We start from the raw sequence: 27009 nt of genomic DNA, 5'->3' as shown, positions 1-27009 counted from the left end.
TAAGTCACTTTTTTGTGTGTTTCTGTCCCATTTTAAAGTCAAGAACATTTAACCCAACATAATACAGGTTTGTTTTTTTTGTAATAACTCCGTAAAAAAATATATATAAAAAGCCAAGTTTTCATTCTGGTTTATTTAACAAAAATGTTAAAATAAATAGATACAAATTGATCAGACGCTCTGTGTCACCCCTCCCCCGCCCGCCCCATTCCCCATCATGTCCCTAAACTCTAAGCACAGTTTTACCAAAACTGAAAACACAGACTTCCAATTTTACAGAGAGAGAGAAGGCAGAATATTTGCAATTCACTACCGCTGGGCCTGGAAAAAAAAAAATATATAATGTATTAAAAAAACAAACAAAACCCAGTACAATAGATAAGTTACGCCTCTCGAGTCCATACGAAAACGTAATTATACAATTGTTTTTCTATAGAAAAAAGGTATGTTACAATAATTGTATGATATTGACATTTGACAGATTTTTTTGTTTTTTTAACCCTAAAATGCAGCACAAGAGACGTGAGTATTCCCTCACAGAGCTGAGTGTGAGTGGATGTACACCAGAGACTATCTGGAAGTTTTCAGTATTTTTATCTATTGCTCCTAGGCTGAGAACGCAGGCCTACTGACGTGTAAACAGAGGGGGCAAAAGAGGGGTTAGCGGGTACAGGTGGGGTAACGCGGAGTAGTACGGGGTTAATCCCTACCCTGGCTTTGTAGAGAGCAAGCTTCCTCACCCAGGCTGTGCCCATGCGCAGCAAGAAATTAAAGACCAAAGCAAGAGTTGCCTTCTTGCCATTACTAACACTGCGTGTACAAATAGTTCATCTAGGAAGGTCACACTGAGTCACATGATTGCAGAAAATAGATAAATTGTGCATTTATCTAGCGCCCCCCCCCCCCTTGGAATATTGACCCCTTCACAGCAAAGCCTCTACCTGTATGGGCTCACAACACATTGTCATTAATGGGTTTAAGGACGATCTGTTGTCCTTAAGGGGTTAAGAATTAGAGGTTAAATAATTTTTGGGGGTACCGCCGGTGCTAGGGGGGCAGACATAATAAAAATGCATGTTTCCATTATCACATTGTATACAGGTATATATCTTACGACTTAAAAGGAGGACTTTTAAAAGGATCTGTGTTCACAGGTTTGGTAAATATTAGCGTATAGGCCATGTGATTTAAAACATAAGAAATCTTATCTAAAGGCAAATCCCTCGTAAAATAACCTTTAAGATTCATCCTAGTTTGCGCATGCGCTGCCAATTTCTTTTTACCTGCTATCACAGCCAAGGAGGCTAAACAGTAGGAGCCCACTGAAAAGAAAATGATATGATCGAGCAGGTATTCATTTCTGCCCCGAGTCCCCTGGGTGGGGTGGATACAGAGATCAGGTACAAAGCAGTAATTGGGATAATAGTAGCCCTCAAAACTTGTCTGGCACTGAATGTGTTACACATTTGATTAACTCTTACAATGCCAAGCAGGCATGCAAATAACCACTGCAAACCCTTAAAAGAAGAACGGGGTCCAATCTGATTTGCAAGAGACAGCTGCTCACTATAAAGGGGTAAGACACTAAACTGCCATGATGGGGGTCTCTGCCGTTACACCGGCTCGGCTTTCACAATGACAGCCGTCTCCCACCGGAGCTTTTTCCTGCCTGGCCGCAGCTGCTTGCAGGTAGAAAGATGTCGAGTCGGTGTAAGCACAGAGCAGCCGGCGTTTGCAGGGACGGGGTAAATGCAATAAGGCACTTTCAGACCGTGCTCACTGCATCCATGCAAAGTTTCTACTGCAAGTTGCTCCACTATGGTGACTCCCTGAAAGGAAAGCTTTAGGGGGAAGAAAAATCCAAAGATTGAGTAGATAGCGGGGCATCGCTAAAGTCCAAAGACACGACAGATGGGGGTGCAGGTTTCCCCTCCGCAGGAGTGGGAGATCAAACAACATCTATTCTCCAGTGAAGAGAATAACTTCTAAAACCCATTCAGCTGCTAACGGCACGAGATGCCCAAAACAACGAGTCGTCACCTCCTGCGAGCGCAGACGCCGCGGCTCGAGATTCACTAACTGGACTCAACACCAAGGGTGCAGAGAAATCAGAGATTGGAGGAAAAAATTCATACTGGGTGCTCCAGAGAAACACATTCTAACCTCTTGGCCGGAGGGGGCACATACTGCACATACTGGTGGGTAAACGGGGACGTTACTTGTTCTCGAATTTAATACAGACCACTCAACAACTTCAAATGGGGAGAGAAAGAATGGCGGAACATGCATGACAATAATCAAGAGCAACGCGTTTGAACCGGTTCAGCCGAGAGCCAAGTTTCAGATGAAATAACACAAAGCACTGCTTCCCGTACCGCCCTGCCATTCTAGTAACAGGAGGAAGACATATTTATGCCGTTTCTTGATTTTGTACCAGGGCATCAGAATATATATTTATAATCTATAAAAATACAAAATACACATCTTAATTGTTGGCGAAGTCCAGACATCCCTGTAACTGAGTATTCCCAGACCCAACACCTTGCGCCGTTCTTTCAAATTTAAAGGAGATAACCGATTCCAGTGGCGTTCTGGAAAAGCACGATGCATAATCAAGCCGGGGGGGGCGTTAACCCTTTCAGTATCAGCAGGGCACATAAAGCATTGCTCACCCTCTTATACTGAAGGGTTAAATTCATGGCGTCCACTTCAGCACTGCTGCTGCTGAAAATCTAAAGCAGGTGAAAAAAAGTACATATTTTTATGTGGATTTCAAAGCCTCCGTTAACATTACAACAGAAGAAAAATCAGAAGAGCATAATCTGCTTTTCGAATACTTTCAGATTAAATACCCTGACTTTCACACCAACCAGCGTTAATAAAAAAAACAAAAAAACCCCTTCCTTCTCAGCTCCAGGTGCTGGCATTTTGTAAAGCATGTGTACCATACTTAAACTCTCCCAAAGCAAACAGTGCATAAGGAAAAACATGAGAAATGAATAATCATTCACCCTGAAATACTGACTTGACACACATCCCCCAATGTCTGTCGGGCACTGAAATTGAAATGTACATTTTTGCATTTCTTTTCTTTTTTTTTTGGTTCACGGAGTCTCGTAGACGGGGAAACCTCCTACTCTTTGGACGTAGTATGCCTTCCCCTCGCCCTACCTCCAGCAAACTCTGCGGAGAGGAAGGGTTTCCGAAGCACACCCTGTCCACATTCCCCACTTATAAGGGAACAGAAAAAAAATAATGATATTTCTGGTTGTTGTGGAAGAATCTGCAGGCACACACTGGTGTAAGATAGAAAGAGAGCAAAAGTTAAATATTTGTTTCTATTTCTCACTTGGCATGGTGCTGGCACAACAACCCAGCTCACACGTGGAACACAGAATAAAAGGTTTATTGGCAAAATTCCAGTGCTAAGTCTCTGTCCCGGGAAGGTCATATATTCCAGTCTCTCCCAGGAAACGCTTGCTTGGTCCTGCGCGGCCTCTTACATAGTCTCTTCTGCCTGGGCGCAGTTCTGGACAGGACTGGGTGAAGAAAGAGTTGTGTTGGGAACAGGCGAGGGGTTGTTGGCAGTAGCTTCCCAGTCCATGCTGTGGTTAGAAGTCACCTCTGAGTTGTTGGATTTGGTGAGTTCAATGTCCTTAACGAGCCGGACAAGTTTCCTCACTTTGTCCAGAGAGCAGAACATGTCCTTCTGCCGAGACAATATGCTGCTCCTCCTCTCCTTGCATTTCTGAAACATAACAGAGACCCAGTCGGAAGATAAGATTACTGCAAGATGGCAAGTTAATACCTCTGGTATGTACAACATTGTTTTTTCACCCAACAGGTACGTGTAGGGTTAATGAGCACTAATGGAGTAGTCGGTGTACGAAACAGTTCAATGGAAAGCAATGAGTGTCGAGAGCCAGGCTTGACCAGACTATTGCCAACACCCCCCCCCCCCCCCTCTGGGCAGCTTCAGTTACCCAACATTGTAGCACAAGCATAACCCCCCCTTACTTGAACCCAAAAGAGCTGCACACATTTAGCTTATTCTAATTTCGTACGGTTTCCGTTTCGCTCACCTTGATGGAACTGCTTAACTGCTCCACTTTCTGCTCCAATTGCTCTCGCTCCTGTTTTAGGTCTGTGCTCCACTTGAGTAGTTTTTGCTTTTCCTCCTCTTTAGCTGAAAATCAAGAAATCATTTCATTACTGGGAGATTTTTGGGGAGATTTGTTGTTGTCGGGCATGAGTTTGTATTATTTCAGCGTCAGCAGCTTTTTCCTTTAACTTTGTAACAATGCGGCTGATCCTGACAAGAGCCGTCCACGCGCTCGTGCCAACGTAATCACTAAAGATTAAGAAAATCACCGATTCTATTTTCCCTCACATATAACAACTTGGTTTTCTTCACCACATGCCCCATCAGCAACAACTTTTTTCTTTAACCCCAATTGCATTTATATAGGGGCAGTGAATTCAGAACTCAAACCAGCTGCCTTTGCGGTTGAAGTCACTACGTGTCACTTGGACGATCTAAACACATTACAGACGATACGTACACATAAACGCGGCTGTCCGACATATGGTCATCAGGACGAGACAGACCAACACAGCGCATGTAACTCACCTGCTTTGTACGCAATGTATGAGTGAACAATGGCTAATGTTCCAGGCCACGGTATTGCATCTTCCTTCTTCATCATCTGGTGAAATATTAAAGGGTAATAAACGTTAAAACAAAGTGAACAAAAAAGTGACTGGTGTTTAATGCACTTATCTTGGGCGGTAACTACACGATCAATCTGTAGACCGATGATATGATAAAAACGTGTGCCATTCGCATTGTTACACGGAATCGGCATATCACGCTGCAACGCTCCCGAAAAACTCTGACAAAACAGAACTAACGGCATATTACACGGGCAGACGTACGCAAACGCCCAAGGTATAACTGGAATTAAATACATCTATTCTGGGCAGGGTTTAAAAATCATTTTAAATGTTTTAATGTCTGCACGTTGCATGAAACCAATACTTGATGCCCAAAAGCTTAGCTAAAACCTATTAAACCATCATGCAACTGGTGTCCGAGTAGCCATATTCTGTACTAATACACAGTGCGGGAGATTAAAAAACTCCCTTCTGAATAAAGATTACAGCTGTTGTGAATCAGTACAGAGCAGGAGACGACTTCATGTTATCATCCACACGGTAAAATGCAAACTCGTTTATTTTCTACAGATGTTCCAGAAAAAAAGGTCCCAAAACAGCACATGCCGAAAAATTCACACAAAACAATTCCCAGCGCGAGCTCTCCCTCTAAAACGTGTGTTCTTTGTTAAAGCGCGACAGATATCCCGGTTATCGTGCTGTACGTATATAATAAACACCATAAGCAGCGGCCCACTTGCCCTCGTTACATAATTATTCACAAATAGTATGATACAGAACACAGCACATGAGAGCTCAGAAGCCACCAGGTTAATTCGGTAGAGAAACGTTAATAAACTTCTAAATCTAAATTAACACTTGCAGCCAGGAAAGCCGACGACACACCATAGAGAAAAGGTTCAGGTTGATGTGTCAAAAAGTATCACAGCGAGTACAGATTGTTCATGGTCCCAATACCTAACGGCAGGTAGTCTGGATATTGGGTGATCGCTGTTAGGAGACGTGTTTAAATACATAAAGTCACTATGGTAACTGATAGCGTTTTATAATATATAGGGTTACGGAATCAGCATTGGATCACATGGATTAATGAGCCCAAACCAACGTAAGGGCATTGCACATAGTATTTTTATAGGTTTCTCCCCATTTATCACTAGCACTACAAGAGACGTGTAACCCAGAGCTGCAATGTCTGGGGTCTGCGAGTTCCCGAGTTCAGGATTATCCTAAACTAAGAAAGTAAGGTGGGCTCGTTACAGAGCATACGAGGATTTTTGTGACCTAGAATGTGTTCTACACATTCCTTCAGTTTTTTGCTTCCAAAGCACTTAAACGAGATACTGTAGAAGAAGAAGAAAATCCAGGGCCCGGCTCGTAAAGTAGACATCATAAGGTGAGGGCTGAGTTTGCAGCCTGACACCATATTGCCTACTCTTCATCTCTCCGTCACAGTACCTGGTCTTGACATTTGGGGCATATCCACATGCCCTTGGGAATGGATTTCAGAGGAGGCTCCAAACAGTCCAGGTGGTAAACACGTGAACATGTGTCGCACATCAGTAACTGTCCGCTCTTTCTGCAGACGCTGCAAAAATCCTCATGGATATCAGCCTGTAGAAGTCACAGGAGAGAGGAGGCGAAATAAGAAGGGGTCAGCCTGCGCCTCTGACATCCAGCACTCTTCAGTGTTTTTGGAGCTGTACACACATCCCACCACAGACACCGTGTGCTCACAAAGAAGCATTTCACTCCAGAGACACCGAGACAAACATCACTAACTGGGATATCAGGCCCACAAAATAATTCCATACAAATGCATAAAGAGCAATTTTCATGGAAAGTGGTAAAAACGGAGGCACAATAGACAGAACGCTACAATAGTTATTGCCTACATTTACCTCTTTGCTCCAAAGTGCTCTATATATATGTGTAACCCTAAAGATGGTCAAACCGATCAACAAAGTGGTACTGATGACTACTTCATGTCAACTCATAGTGTGTTTTGCTTATTGGATAATACAGACAAAGCCATTTCTCTTTACTGATGCTGAAGCTCTAAAAAAAGAAACTCTAACTTTGGAAATAGCAGCTGCACTACAGACAATTCTAGCTGTGCTCTTCTAGAAGGGGGTCAATACATTGATCTGCAATGAGTAGGAATATCATGGGCAGTAAAGCTAACCGTGCCCTAAATCCTAGACAGAACCGCACACAAAAGCAAGGCCAGTCTACCTTGACTCAACCGGCTCCACTTACATAAAGAACCTCGGCTTCCTACCCCTGATCCAGCCAACTGGACAGTAGAGAAGGTTTAACATCGGGGAAGAACAGACAGGGACGTACGTGTGCATCTGCTATTAAGATTCCATACGGCACACAGTATTTAAAATAGTTACATCGCCAACAACAGTAATTTCACACAGCCACAGAAAATAATCAGGCATGATGTATCCCTCATAGAGCCAAAATACTGAATCACTGCATTACTTAGGTGTTGCCAAACAGTAGCCATGCAATAGTAGTATCCATTTAATTTATGTTTTCTAAAACACTGGATACACTGTAACACTGCAATATATACAGATAGAAAGAGTCTCAGAACATGGGCTGGAACTGCCTCTAAGCCTTAAATATGTGCGCTTCCTAGACATGTAAAGGACTGTAAGGACACTAAAGGTATTATAACATCAAGGCTATGGATGGTCACACATCAATAGCAACTAACCACCAAGGTATGCTAATAAACCCTATAATACATTGTAAACCTCTTCTGTCCCTTATGGACACACATGTAGCTCCTAAAAAGCTCTGCCTAAAAGCCCTATAGGACGTAGAGGTAGGTCCTGACTTTCTTGCATCGGCAGTGCCATCTCCCTGCCGCTACACGGGAGATCAGGCTGTCTTTTAACAGAACGGGGTCCTGTTGTCAGCAGAAGCCACGGCATCACTGGCTCCCCATAACATAAGCAATGCCCGATCACATGATCAGGCACTCGCTTCCAGGAGACATCACTGTCATAGGAGGACATCCAATCGCTCTCCCTACCAGCCGATCACACACATTGCAATCAAGGCTATGGAGACTTGCTTAGTGATCAGGGCAGGGGAATCGCAGGGAAGGGAGCAGTAATGTTTCTCCTCTTTCCACCAGTGACAGCACTGGCATAACACGTCTAGAGGTCCCTAGAGGCTTTTGCAATTATTTTTGCATGTTTCTACGGTTTCAAATGAAAGATCTATTTGGACATGTAATTTGTATGGGTACATTAAACACAAAAAAGGGGAATCTTAATGAAACTTCATGAAAAGTGGCAAAATAGCTCACCAAAAACTGCTGGGTCTAAAGGGGTTAAAATCCATCCCCACATTTTCTGCATTGGTGATTAAGACAGAGGCATTCTTTTGTTTACCCCAAGGCAGTATTATAAGAACTAAGTGGCAAAGGGCCACTGTATAAAGATTACGCACACAGGAAAAAAAAACCTGTTGTTCAAACAGACCATTACACTAGAAAATGTAAAACTATTTTAAGCGATATGAGTATTAAAAAGGAAAAACACATAAAGTGGGAACGACTGGGAAAAAGTACAGAAAACCTGCCCTGTAACATGCATGACTTTGTACAGTTATGTGTAGACCACATTTACAGAAATATCTACATGTAATATTATAAGATATCGCAAGGTTTTTGTTTCTGCAGACAGTTACCTACACGTAGCGTACAGTAAATCAAACACCACATGCGGTAAGCCACAGAAAATCAACATAAGAGGTACATAGACTAGTGCACTACTATTTAAATAAAGCATATAGAGGTTTCTTTTTACCATTTTTATATACATTAAATATGTCGCAGTACATCCAACAGATGACTCCATGACACAAGTTGTTTTTTTTCTCAATTGTTGCCCAATATGGCAAGAGCACAGATAGCATGTAACATATCACACTTTGCCAGGCCTGCGCGTGACGGAAATCTCACGGTATTAGGGCCCACACACATGGCATTACTTACATCCGTGGAAAATGGATTAGGCAGGACACTCGCAGGGAAATTACATGAGATCTGTGCCTTTTCACTTTCAGGGGAGTCAGGATGACTGGATGGAGGGGAGATGGGTGGCAGAGAACCCAAACCCAGGACCGTGTTGTATTTAGGAGGACGACCTATAGGTTAATAAACAAAACAAAACAAAAAAAAACGAAATGGGGGATTTACATACCTTTGACCAGTGATCCTCATTGGCTAGCATGGAAAAGGAAATGATGCAGCAGATGAAAAATAGTCATAATAAAAAAGCAAAGGAGAGTTAGTTATTGTTAGTATAACAAGGAGAATGAAGTACAGAAACACCAGGGATAAACAGAACCGCGATATAAGGAACTGGGAAAGGTACGGTGGATCATTTGCACTACATGAGTTACAAGGCGGCTGCCTTCTACAGGCTTGGGATGTAAAAGCTCAGTATGGCTGGTAGGCAGAGACAGAGGTGAATATAAGAATGTAGCACATGATAACAGATTACTGTTAAAGCGATGTGCATTTGTCCCCAAGATATAATTAAGCAATGTTTATAACAGATTTATGTTAGGATGGAAAGAGAGGTAAAAACATGAGGTCAGTATAAAACCAGGATCAGAAAAAGTACATGCGAGACAAGAAGGGAAATATTGACGTAAAACTTATGAAGAAGTGGAAGAAAGGTAGCAAATTAAAGTGAAATCAACCAAGGATCAAGTTTCTCTCATTTTCCTCCACAGACACTACTGTGTGTTTGTGTGAATGTTTTATAGGGAAATGTTTACTCTACATGCTAAACTCTTCTGTTTTCATAAATGATGAACCTTCTCAGTGTATTTAAGATATTTACTGAGATGTATGAGTCATGCAAGATTTGTTTGCAGTAATAGACTTCAATCTATGTGTTGTGGAACTGGTTATCACAGTGGTAATTCTATGTGGTATGCACCAGTTATAAAGCAGGTGCTCCAAAAATAGACAATAAAATACTTAACAGCAACACCCGCAGTTGGTTTGAAGGCCGCTACCCAGCACAGTAACAAAAGGCAAGCAGTTATTTATACAATGTGGAGTTATTCAGGCCTCAATGATGCTGAGAGTTCAAAGCCTGTAGCGCTGCGAGAGAAAGTAACAGACAAAGCAGGAAGAAAGCGCAGGTAGAAGACAGAAGGTGGATGCGCAAAACCTTAAGATGCTTACCTCGCTTTCGAGTTCCGGGATGCGGTGTGCTGTTCAGGTATGTCACAGCGGTTTTCTTACGCTACAACAGTAACAATAGCTTTTAATCACTCGCTGGTCTTGGAGGAAACTCTTGCCACACAGTGTAAAAAATGACAGCATTCACTATGACAAGTTACACTTACACACTGAAACATAAGAAAGCGTAACCCCGACATGTCTACTGGCAACATTTCAAATTACAGTCTACAGATCTATAAAAACATCCAGATTATTCCAGTCTAATTCAATGGTGGTCGCGAAACCCAATTGGGGCAAGAAATCTTAATGGCGTCTATTTGGTATTGAAGAGGTTTTTGAAACTCACCTCAGGTTCAAAAACTGCACCACTGTACACCGGGTTAGCTGTTGTTCGTCGTTTACGCTCTTGACGTTTACTTTGTATTTCTGGTAATAAAAAAAGGCGCGTGGATCGATTAGAAGAGGCTTCCGTAAGGACACTATAAAGGGGCTCAATCACTTAAACAGTAATTAACAGGATATTTAAATGCGGTGTAATCTACAGTCTAATGCAGGTGAGGAACATTGATTGACATGAAAAAAGCAACAGCGTCACCGTCTAAAATCAAGAGAAAATGCAAAAAGACATACTTCAAAAGATCAAATGAAATTAAAAAATTCAAAAACTAAGACAAAGCTGCTTTATCATACAACTTTTCTTACCTTCTAGATGATCATGAGTGACCAGTCCTAGTGAAACCATGAAGGCAAGTTTCTACAAGATTGAAGAGGAAAACAAATTATATAGAGTCTGTATTGACAAAAGGGACCATTATAAACAAAAGTTCAAACATTCAACAGCCGGGTTAAACATTGTGAGCCCTTTGTGAGAAAACTGAATACGCTGAAGTATACATAACATAAAATTGGCCATTTCTCCAACTAGCCAAACTTTTGCCAGTTGAATTCCAGGCGGCTTCAATAGGAACTAATTTTCTCTATGAAGCTTATAGAAAAGCGTCTGCAGGTTCATATGGAGTTCAGCTAAACCAGGGAACCCTGCATTGCGTATGTACAGTGGCCTGTAACACCTACACTTAGAACGTACATCTTATCAACAAGATAGCAGGATATTTACAGTTTCTAGATATCTTTTGGGGTTTATTAATAATTTATGTACCTGTGGATTTTCCTCCTTTTTTGGCTTGGGGACAGGTGGCACCGTCACATTGCTTTCAGTTGGCTTCTCTGATGTTTCCACCTGAGTTTTAACTGTCTGGAGGGGCAAACATGAAGATGTTACGTTGCTGTTTTCAACCTTTAACAGTTTATTCACCCAAAAGCTAGCAGATAAATATTTGTCTATAGAGCCAAACCATCATAAGTAAACATGACAGTTACAGCTCCTTCACAGTTAAGTCACACGTACGCTACAAATTCATCTAGCAAGAGGTTATTTACTAAAAAGACAAGAACTGGCTGTCCTGAACTGTATGTTCCTTACTTATACCCTATGCGGCAAAAACTATACAGAATACTTTTTCCTACGATTCCACCGTGCTATGTTCTGGTCTTCCATCTCTTAAACCAAACTCATATCCCTAACTTACCATAACTATTCTTGCAGTGACATTTTTGTGAACAAAACTTTGTTTCTTATACATTTTTTGAATCCTATGAGAGGCATGATAATGTGTGGTCGTGTACATTGATAAATTGGGTTTCGGTTCTATGACTTGACCGCCCCGTCTAATCCTGTGACAAGCCTCAGTTACCTGCTTCTCCGGGTTTGGTTTGGGAATCTGAAGAGTCTGAGGGGCAGCAAGCCTGGTCCCCGGTGCGGCAATCACAATACTGGTGAGCTGTGCCGTAGGGAAGGCTTTGGAGATTGCCGCGGGCTGCCCGTTTACAATGCGCACAGGATGGATGGAATTCTGAGAGTTCGGTGTTAGTTTAGTTGTTAGCATGACTGGCCGCTGAATGAGCTGCGGTGCCGCTAGCATAGGCGGAGGAGCAGGAGCAATGGGAATGTTATTTTGTGCTGCTGGTTTTGGACGCACCTGTGAGAGAAAATAGTATGAGGATCACTAAAATAGATTAAACAAATATGAGACAAATATACACGTACAATACATTGATAAAATTGCAAACTCAGAGACAAGAGTTAGGCCCCTCATACCCGGCTTTCGATAACCTTGCTCTGTTGTATTATGTATTAAACTGTAATTGTTTACATATCCCTCATTGTTACACATGGCATTACAAAAACTGGACAACACAGACATTAACATTAAAAGACCTATAAAATGGTCAGGCTATAGAGCAGAATTGACTTTTAAACTTACTTGTGGAAGAAAGGTTGGCCGTGGAGTAAGACGAGGAGGAGGGATGAACTGTGGAACTTTGATAGGCTGAGAAGTGGTCGCCTGAACCTGCTGTTCCCAAAAAACACAAAAGGCAGAGTGAACAAAAGTGAAACTGAAGCCACCTAACTGCACAGAACAGGCTCACATTTTTTTTCTACAAAACGACTATGTTTCGAACATTGTCAAAGTTTCATGACACGGAGAACAAATCCCTCAAATCCGGCAAAATGTAACATAGTGAACAGGAGCATATAAAGTGCGTTACCAAGCGGCCTCAAAAGTGGGCCCTTCCCCCACGTAATAAGCGAGGCAGTTTAATGCAAATAAGATGGGCAGAGTAACTCATCTGTATAAGAGGTCAGCTAAATAAGGTCACATAGGGGTCAAGCTACCCACCATATTAATGATTTCTTACTCAATTTAAACACTTTTTTCCAGTTGACTAGCCCAATAAGCCAACACTCTGTACATCATGTCAAAACACGTGTGTCGCAGGCTGACCTAAGCAAATAGTATGTAATTACAGTAATAATATAACTAAATGGCTTCAGTGGCCGCTCACCAGAGTAACAGCATTTTTTGCCACAATTTGAAAGGTTTCCCCTGCCTGACCGGTGACCTTGTTGGTGGTCTGCAGGTTTACTGCGGCATTCTGGGTTTCGGTGCCAATGACTGGTTTCTGGCTGTTGATGGCGGTCACCATGGTAATGGTTGGTCTTTGCCCGATGACAGAGGGAGGCATGGATGCTGCTGCAGCTTTCAACACAAGAGGTAGAGTCTTTGCTGTGATCATAGATGCTGTGGCCACAGTCTTTCAAGACAAATGAGAATGAAAAAGAGAAAAAAACAGATTACATATGTTATTAAAAGCAGACTTTGCTTTCAAAACATTTTACGCTGTGTTCCTCATGAGGTATACAACTAACCAGCTTACAGGAGCTAACACATTTTTTGCCTGTTTGTTGTATTTTGGTTTTTTTTTAAACCCTGCCTTACCATTAAAAGTACATTTGTTTCCATCGGGTTGTTGATTCAATGCAGACAAGCGTTTTGCTGGATACCTGCACAACACCTGATCAAGGACTTTAAATTCCAGAAACTTTACATAACTTCACAGATCCCAATTAAACATCCCAGAGATTGAAATATTGTGTCTCCAGCAGATGGCGCCTCCGATTGGAACATCCACACAAGTTAACATTATAAACAGGGGGTAGTTATTAAGCTTTTGCTGTTCTTTGTTTGCTTGCAATCTCTACCATGCTCCTGTAGGTGTGCATTAGATCCGGCACTCACCTGTGACCCGCTCAGGCCTGGAAGAGGTGTTGCGGATGCCGGGGACACATGCTGCAGCTGTATTTGCTGTGGCTGCTGCTGCACTTGTGGTGTTGGCGATTTGCTTTCTAGCTGAAGCAAAGGCTGGATAAGAAGTTTATTGTCCGGGAGTTCCTGCTTAACCATCAGATTTTTCCGAAGCTGCTCCACTACGAGTTTCTGAAAGCAATATTACATTTCAAATTTATGTATATGCACACAACTTAACTCCAACTTAATTGTAATGGTTGGAAGTACAACAATGCTGCAATAAATGTGTGAATACAAAAAGGTATGCAACACCTGGACAGGCTAAAGAGAATGAATGGACTCTCCACTGACTTTTTAATACAAGCCTAATACTCATCCTTCCTGAACTGATTGGGACATCACACCCAAGTAACAATACAACAATGCAAGCGCTCATTTACGCTCAACAGAAGGGAACAGTAGGGGGAAACAGGCTGCTATGAGGATTCCGAAGCCAGATGGTTGTAACAAGAGAAGCCCAATCAAAATAAGAATGGAGATTGCAGGAGTTAAAAAAGTGAGCTGCATCACATTTTCCTGCCACCACCCCCCCTCCACAGAGAGATGAAACAAAACCTACCCAAAAAAGAACAAACACGCCAGCAAATATTTATCAGTCCCAAAGTGAAAAACAAATCTTACATTTGAATGCGTGCAGCAGAGATAATGAATGCAAGTAGGCTTGTAGGCTCAGGCTTTGATATTTACAGAGTGCGGTCAGCTGACTTCGGCAGCTGGCTTTCTTGCCTACATTACTCCGCAAAATGTACATTTGTTCGGAGACATTTAGAATAGTTGATGGGGGGGAGGCAGCAAAAAAAATAATTAAACGACGAGAGCGTGCTGGGAAATCAATTATGAATTTATTAATATTAAATAAAATAAAAACTATTAGAATAAAAGAAAATTATTTATGCAGTCACTTCCATCATCAAGCTTTTTGGATGCAACAAACTTCCTTGTGGATCTATGATGAACAACAGAAAACTTGATCCGCAAGCAGAAGGCTGAGCCCGGAATATGCCTGAATTCTAAGGACTTTCCTAATGAGCAGGGGCAGCGATCAAAGCACGTAAGAAAAAAAAAGATCTTTCTTTACCTTGTTATCCCAGAATAATATCGTAAACTGTGTGAATTAATGATTAAAAAATATATATATACTGTTACACACACACACATATATATATATATATATATATACATAATATATTACACAAACACACTCCAACACCACAGGAAGAACATTTCTATGCCTTTTGGACAAATAAAGCTTAAAAGTGATGTCCTTTCTGAAGGCTTCATTTGCTGTTTCTAGGCCGTGAAATGACAGCAATTCTTATGCATGTTACAGACAAAGGGTCGGATGTACAGAGAGGGAGATGCAGTCCTCCTGCCAATCACAATGCAGGTAGAAAGGAACAGAGTGCATTAACAGTTCATCTTCCTTTATAATTACACTCCATTAACCTTCCACGTGAGAGCTCCCCGGCACGCTTACACCAGCAGCACCAACTGGCTGCATATGATAAGGTCTTTCCGGAGTCCACAACAATCCAATGCCGCGCGGTAAACCAAAATGTAACGCAGCTCTGTTACCAGACAGCAGACACGTTCACTTCAATTATATATGAACACAAGGAGGAGAGAGAGAAATACATGTAGAGCGGAGGCCTCGCACTATGAAATACACCGTACTTAAAACACAGCACTGCTTCATCACTCCAACGACTGCAGGAAAACACTTTCTTATCAGTGACAAAAAAACATTAGATGATAGTAAGCGGCCCTCTATAAGGTATGTGTATCAGCATAGTCACAGGGCCAATGTACATGCGCAGATGGTAACATTCTCTTTTGATACACAAGTTCTAAACACAGCGGCTACAGAAAAAAAAAAAGACAGTAAAAAGTCTCAACAATCAGAGAAGGAAACGTCACCCTTCAAAATAATCTAACAAGGCATAGTCAGAGCTTTTAACATATTTTAGAGAAACCTCAATAACATTACACATAAGCTCTGTGACATATATATCTAAATATATATATAATATATATATATATATATATATATATATATATATATATATATAGGTGTGCGTGTGTGTTAACAGTAGAACAATGATAAGTGATAGTAGCTAGTAAGGGAGCTCTAGCTATCAGAGCCTTTGCTTTCATTACCAAAGCAAAGTGCTTGACGGCTGCAAACAGAGATAATTCATCATGATTTAGAAGCATTTTAAGCATTCACAATACTTAAGAAATAATAAAAGCAACACGAAGAGCTTCTCGCTGGAAAGAGGAAAGAAACCTTAATGTCTTGGATCCCATATGTTTGAGAAACCAAAACAGAAATCAGGGGAAACTAAGCTATTCGAGAATCAATCTTGTGCTATCAGGGCATAACATTTTATTCCGTTTAAATGGCAGTGGAATTGGGTTGTATGGATTTTATCCCTGTATAACAGCACGGAGCTGGAAGCCGCTGCTTTGTAGTTGTCACCAGAACCTAGCAGTGAAGACATTAATAACGACCTTAGAAACAGAAGCGTAGAATTCATCATAAGCCCCCCGCTGCATGTCACTCATAATACAAGACTTCCCTATAACCCTCTCCACACACACATTACTGCCAACATCAACAACAGGAGAGGGTATGGAAAGCATAGGTTTCCATGGCAACGCAGACGGGTCACTCTACAAAGACACTTATCAATGCAAAGGACTTCAGGCTAGAAGTATTCAGTGACCTTATGCAAACTGCGGAGGGGAGACGCTCGTACATTAAGAAGGGGTTTCTCAAAAGCCTCCGTAATGCGAGGCTAAAGTTCGAAAATGTATACTTAAACCCCACGTTATGCTACAAAGCAAAATAGCTTAAAATGAGGTTTCATAAGAAAAAATAAGGGTTTTCATAATAAAATACATTTCTTTGTAGATCTAGCAATCTTGAATGTGGATGAACCCCAGAATCTGGACGTCTGCTACATATATATTACAGCAGCTTTCAAGCTTTTTGCAAGATAAGCGCCGTCATGTATGAGCGAGATATGTGATGAATAATTAGAGAAAAACACATACAAGGTAGAGAGTCGCATTGCTACTTATGTCTGGTTACCCATTGTACCGCGCTGCGGAATATGATAGCACTATATAAAACAAATAAATTATATATATATATATATATATATATATATATATATATATGTTATTTTTTTTAATTAAGGTAAACAAACCAGTGATGGTTTCTGCCAGTGAACGGCCAGATGCCTGGACTACAGCCACGGACTGTTCCAACATATTAAGGGTAGTTATGTGGCGTGTTACGTGTGGCACCGCTACCAGCGTCTCTAAGTCTTCCCACAATTCTGTGTCCTGATAAAAGCTCCCTTCCAAACCTTTCAGATATACGAGAAACACAGATATAAAACCGCACCGTGTGTATCCACAACGTTATCAGCGCCTATAAATAACAAGAGTAAACACGTCGGGTTTATTAGCAGGTAGAGAGCAGGAGAGAAAGTCACGTGTCACGTGTCGCGTGTCGTGTTGCTATACATGTCGCAACAGTGAACAGTAAAGGCTCTTTTCTAGACTGTAATGATCACTTTCAGATTTGTTAAATTTTAAGGTGTTTTTAGAATTCAATTTTAATCCGAAACCAAGGGCAGATAAATCCATTCTTGTTAATAGCTGGAAGTGATCAGGAAAGACGCGCATGCCGTGTGACGTGTGATGTGTAATCTCATCCACAAACACAAATTCTCCCTGCCAAGATGCACCTGGAAGCCAAGCATTGCTTCTAACAGAGATTTTTGTCCATTTTGTACGAATATAATTTTTTTTTGTTTTCACACGGGAGGAGTGGCGTTTATTGAGAAATACAGAGTTTGTCTGTAATTCTCCCGTCTCTCGGTGCGGCCCTCATTTTCTATGTTAGAAATCAGTACACAGTGATACAAAAAGCCGAATGTAGGCTGAAGCCCCCAACTGGTAACACAACACAAAAGAAGCAGAAATCAAAAAGCCCGCATAGCCCTCCCTTATCTGCATTCAGCGACACATTACATATTCAAAAGGCACGAGGGTCAACGAGTAAAGGCCCCTCTATTGTCGTATATTCGCTCCATCCTTGAGTATTGTGCGTGTTTCTGTTTTGAAAATAAGAGGACCTATTTTTTTTTTTTTTCCCCCAAACAGAAAAAAAGCCTACATTAGCACCAAACTATTGTCTCTCGGCATTAACACAAGGAAAGCCATTTCTACAATTATACTCCTACAGCGGAGGGATTTGATTGCCCCTCTTAGATCGAGGCAGCACGTGGCCCAAATGCACTTATGTGATTGCACCGAAAATATCACTTCTTTCACAAACACACACAAAAAAAAAGCAGTGGTTTGGCAAAATAACATAGAAAAATATATAAGTGCACCTGACAAAACCTCACCGCTGGGCTTCCTAGAAGCGCAGAATAATGAACATATACAAAGCTGCCACTAAATCTGTTTGGAAAACCAATAATTTCGACTTGGCTGGATCGGGAGGTTCACTTTCAATTCTCTTTTCTCACATTTCAAAGAAACTGAAAATCTACAAAACAAGGGAGCTTGGTAAAAAAATAAAAAAAATAAAATGCAAGTAACATTAGGAAAGCACTAAAAGTAAACTGTCACACGGTTACATTCTAGGGGTCAAAACAGTATTTTTACATGAAAGAGGGAATATCAAACATGATTTTACAATTAAGATTTAAGAACAAAGGTTGCTTTCCATCCCCCACCCGTTCTATGTCATGGTAGTTTAGTAATATTTTGGAACCGCAGCTTCCCCGATGGTGTTCTTTAAATCCCTTTTCCCCGCCGTACCATATTTTGGAGATTTTATGCTGCAATTCACTGGGTTAGAGTAAGGTCTCCTTTAACAAAACAAAGAGTACACCCGAGCCTTTCTGATGGGCCTGGTTTTCTTAGCCAAGAATCAGACTTTATTATCCCATTTTGCCGCACGTGGCGCCGGTTACCTAGAGAGAATTATTCTCTGTAATGAAACGCTAGATTTTGCCTCGCTCGTAGTAAGAAACCCCGGTCTTACTTCTGCTTAACCCTATGTTTTGCTCTTCATTTCCAGCTTCTCATAGTGTGGATGTCAATGAAGTCGATAGCATGTCTGCGACCAAGCGTTACCGGGGATAGTTTGGACACGTACACACGGCTCTTTCACATGCCGTTTCTGTACCAGTCATAGCATAAGATGCAAGAAACCTCTAAAGATACAATAAAAGCTTATCAAATATTGTTGGGGAGGTGCATGCTGGGAAATGGGTTTTTCAGACGTTTAAATGATTAACACATGGTAGCTTTACGCCCCGTTTGAAAAATGACACATCGGGTTCCATCCCGTAATTTAAAGATGGATTTGGCAAGGTAAACGTTAACGGAAGCTCGACACAGCTAACCAACCATGGACAGAGCCCGTCTGCTGCGGGGAGCGAGCGTGCATTCACGTCATCCTATGTACGAGCAAACGGGGTTATGGAGCAACGTCTCTAGAAATCTCCACATTTTAGAATGATAGGAAAAACTGCCTTAATTCCAGAAAGACACAACGAGCAGACTCTATAGTGGTGGGGCGTCTGCGGTGTAAGCCTAGAGGCAAATAACACGGATCAGCCGACTGAAAACCGCAGGACCCCCTCCCGGGTGAAACACAAACATATCCCTACATGTAAGGATGCAGAAGCCGCTCAATGTTTACATGTAACTACTAAGTGATCAGAGTCGTCAGAACTTTTTTGTTTTGAGCAAAAACACTTTTTCCTCTCCGATGGTAGACTATTTTCCAGTTACCGTGCTGTGATACTGAACACAAGAGAGAATTATATGTTCACAATTAAACACACAGACCCCCTGCTCCTAAACGCCCCGTGGATCTACCTTTGGTTGGCACGGGACTTGCTGCGATGGGCATTACACAGCGGGAGAGTCTCACAGATGGGCGTTTAGTGGATAAGATTATCAGCAGTTATATTCTCAGTGGAAGATGTGCCGCACACGTGACGGGGGGGGGGGTCATTGATTTAAACCAGCAGAAACTTTTAAATCCTACCCACAATATATAATTTTAGTTTAGAAAATCTTATCTTGCGAGATCACGGTTTGTCTAAAACGACTTAGACTAAAGGGTAACACTCAAAAAGGTAACATGATTAAGAAGGGCCTGGTTCTAGAAATAATAAACAAGTTGCATACCCAAGTAGTAATTAGCAGCAATCTGACTGGCAAATGATGAAGTAAAAACCAGATCAATTTCACATTGAAAAATTACTAAAATTTCTTTCCAAGGGTCTGAAGCGGGGAGAGTAATGCTCTTTTGGGATCTTGGTTTTTAAAGCTATTGAAATAGGTATTATTTGCGTGTAACTACACATTGTAGTCAGATGATTCCATGTAACATACAGTTTTTACACAGAATTCAAGTCAACGCTTCAAAGTAAGATATTTATCACTCTATTTGAGGCCTTTCAACAAGCAGAGCTACGGGAAGACGGCGTTTAAACGATAAGCCATCTTATCATATGTTAGGTTTCTCGGTGTCATTTGTTTGATTGCACAGCATATTACTTGGGCATAACATCTTTATAATGATAGCAGAGGTTTAATTGTCCCGTTACAAGTAATCAGGCACCTGTCTCTTTAGCTCCGTGTGCTGGTATTTAAAGCGCCGTCACGCCAGGTTTGAAGAGCTTGATTGTAATGCAGCTCACGTCAGGACCTGTATCCTCAGTCTCCAGAACATCGGATACTCATCGCTGACATGCATTAGTGCGCTAGCTCTAAATCTCCGCTACGTTCTCTACCAACTTCCAAAAAAATAAACCCACGTGTCGCTGTTAGAACTGTTTGGAGAACGGTCTATAAAAATGTGCAACCAAAACGTATTAACTCTGCTGTGTTTCCGAATCGCTTGCGTCAGACATTTGTAAATGTAAACTTTTTTCCCCCCAGGTAGTCCTGGCTAATGGGCTTTTGGGATATTTACAGCCCCCTATTGTACCAATATGAAAAAAATGAGTACCAAAGATGAGATTGTGCACTCAGTCATGTGGTACTCACATGGTTAATAAAGAGCAGGACTTGGATACAGGGAGCACCTTGAGACCTGGAATTCAATTAGTTACACATCTGATAGAGCTTCATTATACCAGAACATACTGTAAACCCCTCTATTAGCGAGTCCTGCCTTGCAAGGATAAAAACTACGCATACTGTTTGAGGAATGCCCCTGGTGTCTTAGCGATCTGATTTACCAGAATCTTGCTTCAAATCAAAGCACAGAAGCCCTGGTTTGGTTTATACTGGTTACCAGCACGAAGAGTCTGGACGGACACAGCCGACAAACAAAGTGACAAGCTGCACAATTATTATGGACCAACTCGATGTGCTGCTAGAGATGTAAACCTTCGGGGAGTCGAGATGCAGAGCGCGCACTACTCTAGTGTTTTGAAACATGGACTATGCAAAAAAAAAAACGTGACACTTATTTTTTTTTTTTTTTAGAACCTAAAGAAGCCCCCCCATTAACTAGTGTTGTTCCTGAATGCTAAATAACGGACAGTACACTTTGGCATTCACAGCCTGTTTTTCCTCTAAGCTGCGTGAACACATTTTTTTTAAGCGCCTACAGGAATGCTGATCATGGGAATGTACGCATCCGCACCAATCCGTACAGTCAGCATTTCAATCGGCTCTGATGGATTAGAAAGTAGACGGACTAATAGACCACACCACGTAGGGCACATTCAAAGACAAATATTGTTTCCACTTAAAAACCTTAATCACAAATCTATATAATAACGTCTATATAAGCAGCCTTTCCTGTGCCGTAGGGGGGAGCGTTTTTGCACCGATAGAAAATCAGTTTGCGGAACAGGTTAAGCCAGTCTGGAGACAGCAGGTAACTAGTGGTCTCCGGCAGTAGTGATAAGTAGCGATAAGCGTGAGTGGAAAGTAGCCAGTGGTCTCGCAGAGTTTTCTAGCCATGTCTGCCGGCATTCTTGGCACTACCAAACTGCCAATCTAGCCAACACGTTATATGTAGGAGTGATTTGCAACATGATGGAAGTGAACAATAGGCGAGGTGTGCATGTTGTGTTCTGTTTTCCCTCGGCTGAGTTAGCGCTCCAGTCACTTGATACACATGAGTGAGCAGAGAGCGGGATTTCTGGCCGGCAGCAGGGGGTCGCTACTGCCGATGAAAGCTTTCTAAAGCACTTTCTCCTCTGCGAGAATGGAAACAAAATAAATATGGAAAAGTTTCCCAAAATGGACTCTTCACCTATGTTAGAAGCAGACATGAGGCTCTTCTCGTTAGATGATAAATAAAACAGACGCCTTCATTATTGGTGATCAAAAGAACACTTCAAAAACTATCTGGTAATCAGAATGGGACCTTTATGCCGTCCAACACAGAAATTACCGTCCTCAGAGCATTAATTGTAACATATTTTGGACTAGAATTCCACTTCTTTGTTACTGTAGCAATCCCCAACGCCACAACGTACATACTGACGAAAGGAAAATGTGTTTTTATATATCACATCCTTATCTTACTTTTTCAAATAAAACACACAGGGAATAAATCATCGTAATTATTTGTTAACGTGTCACGGAAAGCGGCTCGCTGCAGAAAGCCCCCTGCTGGCAGCTTTAGAGACACAAACATCAATTCAAAAAACAAATGCGAAAAGCACAAGCTGAACAACTCCAAGAGCAAAAGTTCCGCCACAAAGTTCCAGTGAAGGGGACACTGCTGCATGTGGTTACATTTTTGTCGAGAAGAAGCAACCGCCAAGCTGATCGAACTTCAAGATCGGTTGTAAACTGGTTTCGGATTGTTGCGGGTCCCATCTGGCAGTTCATTCCCTCCGTTCAATTACAGAGCGTACAGTTCACAAGCGGGGAAGGAGACTCATTAAACTGCATGGCTGACATATTGATCCTGCTTCATACTATAGCCATACCACCAGTGCAGCTGTTAAATCCATCCTCATATATACATATGTATAGGGTGTAAATAACGCTCTGTGACCGCACAATGTCTTTAAAGTTGGGTGGTCCCGCAAAAATGAAAGCCAGTATGACAAGACCCTGCAAAACCTCTTAACTAAATTCCCCGTTTCCTCACTAGAAAAGGCCACAGCCTACGGCGTTACTTTTGTCATTAATGGAAAGTAAGGAAAGCAGCGTTCCGCTCATTTTAAAACCCTCAGATTATTAACCTTAATAGAATTAGCAGATTATCAAACAAGGAAAAAAACAGCAACAACAAAAAAACACTAGCGAATGCAGCAGCAGCCCTGATGACTTAAGATATAAATATTTGACGTCTCTTTCTATGTATTTGTAAGTGTAAGCTGGCGTCCTGCCGTGCTGCTCTTGAATAAAATAAGACTTTCCATTCCTAAACCATTATAATAAACTCGGCAGTTGGGTAACATCGCTGCAGCCTACTTAGAAGCCCCCAAGGTCCAAACATAAGAAAAAAGAAAAAAAAAGTTTCTTCAAAGTGCTTTGATTTTCATTAGGTAAAAAAATAAGTCATTTTCATAAGAAAAGGAGCAGACTTTGTTCTTAGTTCAACAGAATCAAACTGTATTACTTAATGAGTTAATAACAGATTTAATAATAATATTATGTAGAAGCTTAGAACACACAGCCACAACCTACGATGCCAGAAAACCCAACTGTTACTGGAGCTACTACACCCAACACCTTCATCCAGCACGTAATCGTACATGATTCGGGTTTCTCACCCTAGTAAGACTGTCACACTTTAAATAAAGCAAAACATTGTCTAAAATCACATTAGTGGCAGTAGTAGGGTTAAATCGGCCTTGACTTCTTTAACGCCCTGGAGGAATTATTTTTTAAGACGCCTTGCACATAAGTTGAAAAGAATTCAGAATACTTATTTATGTATCGTGGCTCATTGGTGTGAAGTGAAGAGAAAAAAAGCCAAGTAAATGTGTCAGATGAAGGGAATGGAGTATCTTGTCAGAGAAAGCTATACAACTTGACATAGCCTACTTTTATAAAAACTACAGCATCACTATGCATATAAAGGGAAACTTCTCTGGTTGCTGCAACTAAATATTAGTAGAGAACTATTATTTTTCACTCATTTGAATGCGTACAAGAAAAAAAAAAAAAAATCACTAGAAATAATAATATTAAAGGTTTACTTAAAATCATGCACAATGTTATTTTTTTTCTCACTAATTTAAGGTGAACAGACAAGTTTCACCTTCCAGGGCTGTATACACTACAGACAAGTGAATAAAATGTGAGGTATAAAAGGCACTGCTGTCTCAATACACCATACGGAATCATGTTACTAAGACTAAAACTGAGTCACGCAAGCAACATATCAAAGTTTCGTTTGTCTGTTTTTTGGGTTTTTTATCGCGTGTTGGTTGAGATCCATCTCTATATACAGAATGAATGCTAATTACACAGCAGGAAAACCAGAAGTGATGAAGTTACTCTGCTTCCAGGAAAATTGTAGATGCACGTAAAAAAAAAAAAAGGTGTCATAAATATCATCCAAAGAAACGAAGGCATGAACGAGGCAAGAACCACAACTACAGTATCTTAAAGGTGAAATCCATGTATCTAATGACAAATATTTTTATACATTTCAGAATAAAACTGCATGCTTCATCTCCGGAGAAGCCAAACATTTTCTGCAAGCGATGAATGCGACCCAAATATTATTAAAGTATAACTTTCTATTCCTTTATGGTAAACAGTAAACGTATTACTACCATATTCTATGATGATTATGGAATACCACAGTGGTTTACTACATGCAGAAATAAATTTGTTTCTGTAAATGTTGTGAATCCTTATTGTGAAGACACGTCTGTGGCACAGAATCAGACATGCGTACAATCTAATCTGGAAGCTCTTCTTATCCTACCTGTTTTTCGCTTAAAGATGTGATTTTGGCTTGCAGTTCATGTAGCTGTTTCTTCAGGTCTGCATTCTAACGAGACAAAAAAATAAATAAATAAAGATACGTATTTAGGTCTTATCCATCTAAAAATAACAAATACTGTTAGTTAAAACACCACACAGTAACATTTGCTTTGCTTACAAAAGATGCCTTCATTTTTTATTTTTATTTTTTTACATAGTATCATTCAATTTTCAGTTTACACACTTTTTTCCATCTCTGTCCATCTTATTTCAGATGGAACAGCAGATGTTTCCACGTTGTCAGTGATTTTCAATGACAGGTGAGACAGCAGTGTGCACTTTGACAAGCACATGCGGTTTACTGCAAATATCCGTCTACATAAAAATAACCTCAGCTTGTAGAAAAGAAACAAAATGGTTTTAATTTTTTTTTTTTTTATTATTGACAACTTTCACCGGTACAGAATTTTTGTTGGACTATAACTCCCATAATCCTTCAGCAGTAAATTGATCAGCTGGTTATTCGGGGGGGGGGTAGCAAAGGGTTTGTAATAGTGGTAGCGATATAAAGAGCATCACATAAAATGTTTCAACACCAATTCTAAAGTGTTTAATTTGGGAATAAGAGTAAAACATATTTAAGGAAAAGTACAAACACCACGTAATGTACTAGCTTACACGGTATACTCATCAAAAGGTATAATAGTGCAATGCAGTGTTTTATTCTTTTCACACTATGGATCATGTTTAATAAGGGATTTACGCTTTATGTTTACCAACTTAAAATTGGTTTAGTACATGTCAAAACAAACACAGTAATAAAATAAGTCACTTGTTACCTGTGGGTCTTGCTTCATTTGAGCGACAAGTTTCTATAGAGATAGAAGAAAGAAAAAAAAAAGAAAAAATTAAAGGCTTTTTTAAAAATTTTTTTATTTAAGTCTATACTGCAACACATGAAAACTAGTTAATAGTACATGATTGCACAGTGAAAAACGCACGCAATGTTATTATAGATAATTCACAGCACAAACTATGTTAAAGGAACATTATACATGAGAAATCAAATTATCCAAAGCTGGGGAATTTAGTTATAGGCCCTTGGCTGCATCCTCCAACTGTGCTCTCTATTGCGTGTATATGACATAACCAATGAGATAACGTACACTTTAATTTTATGCATATTACACACAAAAGTTCCTATATTGTGTAAAAACCATACAGCCAAAAAACTCCCCAGTCCCAAGCCTGAAATTGTCAGGGTTTCATTAAAATAAAGCAGTATTGCGATCAGATGTGCAGCTAGTTATATCTATGAATTGGCTTTAATATCTGTTTAAGGGTAAATCACTGAGTAAAGTATTTCTTGGTGGGTCTCACACTACCAGTATGTGCATGAATCTGTGATTATACCATTATTTCTGTTTGTAATTTGTCCTTCTCAAGGACAAATTAGCATGATATCACATGTTAGTTGGTTTAGTGACTTCATGCAACCATTAATTTCTAGGTGCCATACATTTGCTACCTACATGCAAAACACATACAAGATATACACAACGCCTGCTGGTGCTCAGTTGTTGTCCAAGGTGCATTGCGTCATACGGTTTGAGAGAGGGAATGCAAGCGAAGCCCACCAGGAAGCTGCATTCAGCGTGTTGCAAATATACACGTCCCCAAAACAGAAAAATGACTAGTGCTGAACAAATGTCTAAATGCAATGTGCAGTTTCTCTGACCGTTACTAAGCTCAGATTAACCTAGATTTCAAAATATTTTTATTGCATCTTAAGAAGGTTCATGCGTCTATCATGATTTGCTGATTTTTGAGATTAGATTTAATTTCACCCAAGTGTAAAAGAATTGAAGCAAAGCATGTTCTTTTAGGCAACATGTTGCATTTTAGATAAATGCATGTGCCTCATATTAACTTTTGCACTTTGTGGTTTAGACAAAGATTTCTATACGAAATATCAGACGTATTCGATGAAACCATTTACACCGTAGGAGCCACGGCTCCCTGGGTTAAGTCAGAAAGTAATACAACACGCCAGTTAGGAGGCAGATATCCTGGTGCAAAGTTTTAAAAGCGGTCTAATCTCCATAGCAAACAGAATGTTTCAACCAGCAAGGCAAAAAGACCACTTTCAAACTACACACCAGCTCTTGAGCACTAAGCTCTTTATAAATAAGTCCCAAGATTCTATAAAACATAAAAAATACACGTACCGCTGTAAAAATGACAAGTCAGTATTTTTGTAGTCGCATCTGGTTTTTAAGCAAATTTCTCCCAGTGCTAATAGCAATGTTTTGTTTGTTAACGTACAGCTATTATATATTGTTATTAATATGTGTGTATATGTGATTTGTCTGCTTAATTTAATGAAGACGTTCTCACCTGGTGAACTTGAATTTCCACTTTTAGGGCCTCCTGTAGAGTCTGTAGATCCAT

General features: G+C 40.6%; 1 protein-coding gene across 1 annotated transcript; it reads right to left on the bottom strand.

Annotated features, from left to right (window-relative positions):
• Positions 1 to 1613: 1613 nt before the first annotated feature.
• LOC149274424 (PHD finger protein 21A-like) lies at positions 1614 to 27009 on the bottom strand. The gene is made up of 18 exons (XM_089505526.1): positions 26956 to 27009; positions 25398 to 25430; positions 24560 to 24625; positions 13537 to 13734; positions 12803 to 13051; positions 12220 to 12309; positions 11650 to 11934; positions 11055 to 11150; positions 10598 to 10649; positions 10242 to 10321; positions 9896 to 9956; positions 8898 to 8920; positions 6130 to 6285; positions 4631 to 4706; positions 4083 to 4186; positions 3623 to 3748; positions 2673 to 2732; positions 1614 to 1829 (listed from the first exon to the last, which is right to left on the bottom strand). The coding sequence occupies exons 1-18, from the start codon at positions 27007 to 27009 to the stop codon at positions 1614 to 1616; spliced, it is 2025 nt and encodes a 674-aa protein (XP_089361652.1).

The sequence above is a fragment of the Sceloporus occidentalis genome, unplaced genomic scaffold (assembly GCF_023333645.1).
Source record: "Sceloporus occidentalis isolate IW3139 unplaced genomic scaffold, rSceOcc1.0.p SCAF_331, whole genome shotgun sequence".
Taxonomy (NCBI): domain Eukaryota; kingdom Metazoa; phylum Chordata; class Lepidosauria; order Squamata; family Phrynosomatidae; genus Sceloporus; species Sceloporus occidentalis.
The sequence above is the reverse complement of the archived record's forward strand: the minus strand, read 5'-3'. Positions and strand labels throughout refer to the sequence as shown.

Excerpts from the sequence above, each read along its gene's own strand:
- LOC149274424 (XM_089505526.1), bottom strand. The coding sequence starts at position 27,009 with ATGGATCTACAGACTCTACAGGAGGCCCTAAAAGTGGAAATTCAAGTT. Across the intron at positions 6,286-8,897 it reads ATGAGGATCACTGGTCAAAG|GCTGATATCCATGAGGATTT; the intron begins GTATGTAAATCC and ends TGACTTCTACAG. Across the intron at positions 4,187-4,630 it reads ATACATTGCGTACAAAGCAG|CTAAAGAGGAGGAAAAGCAA; the intron begins GTGAGTTACATG and ends CTTGATTTTCAG.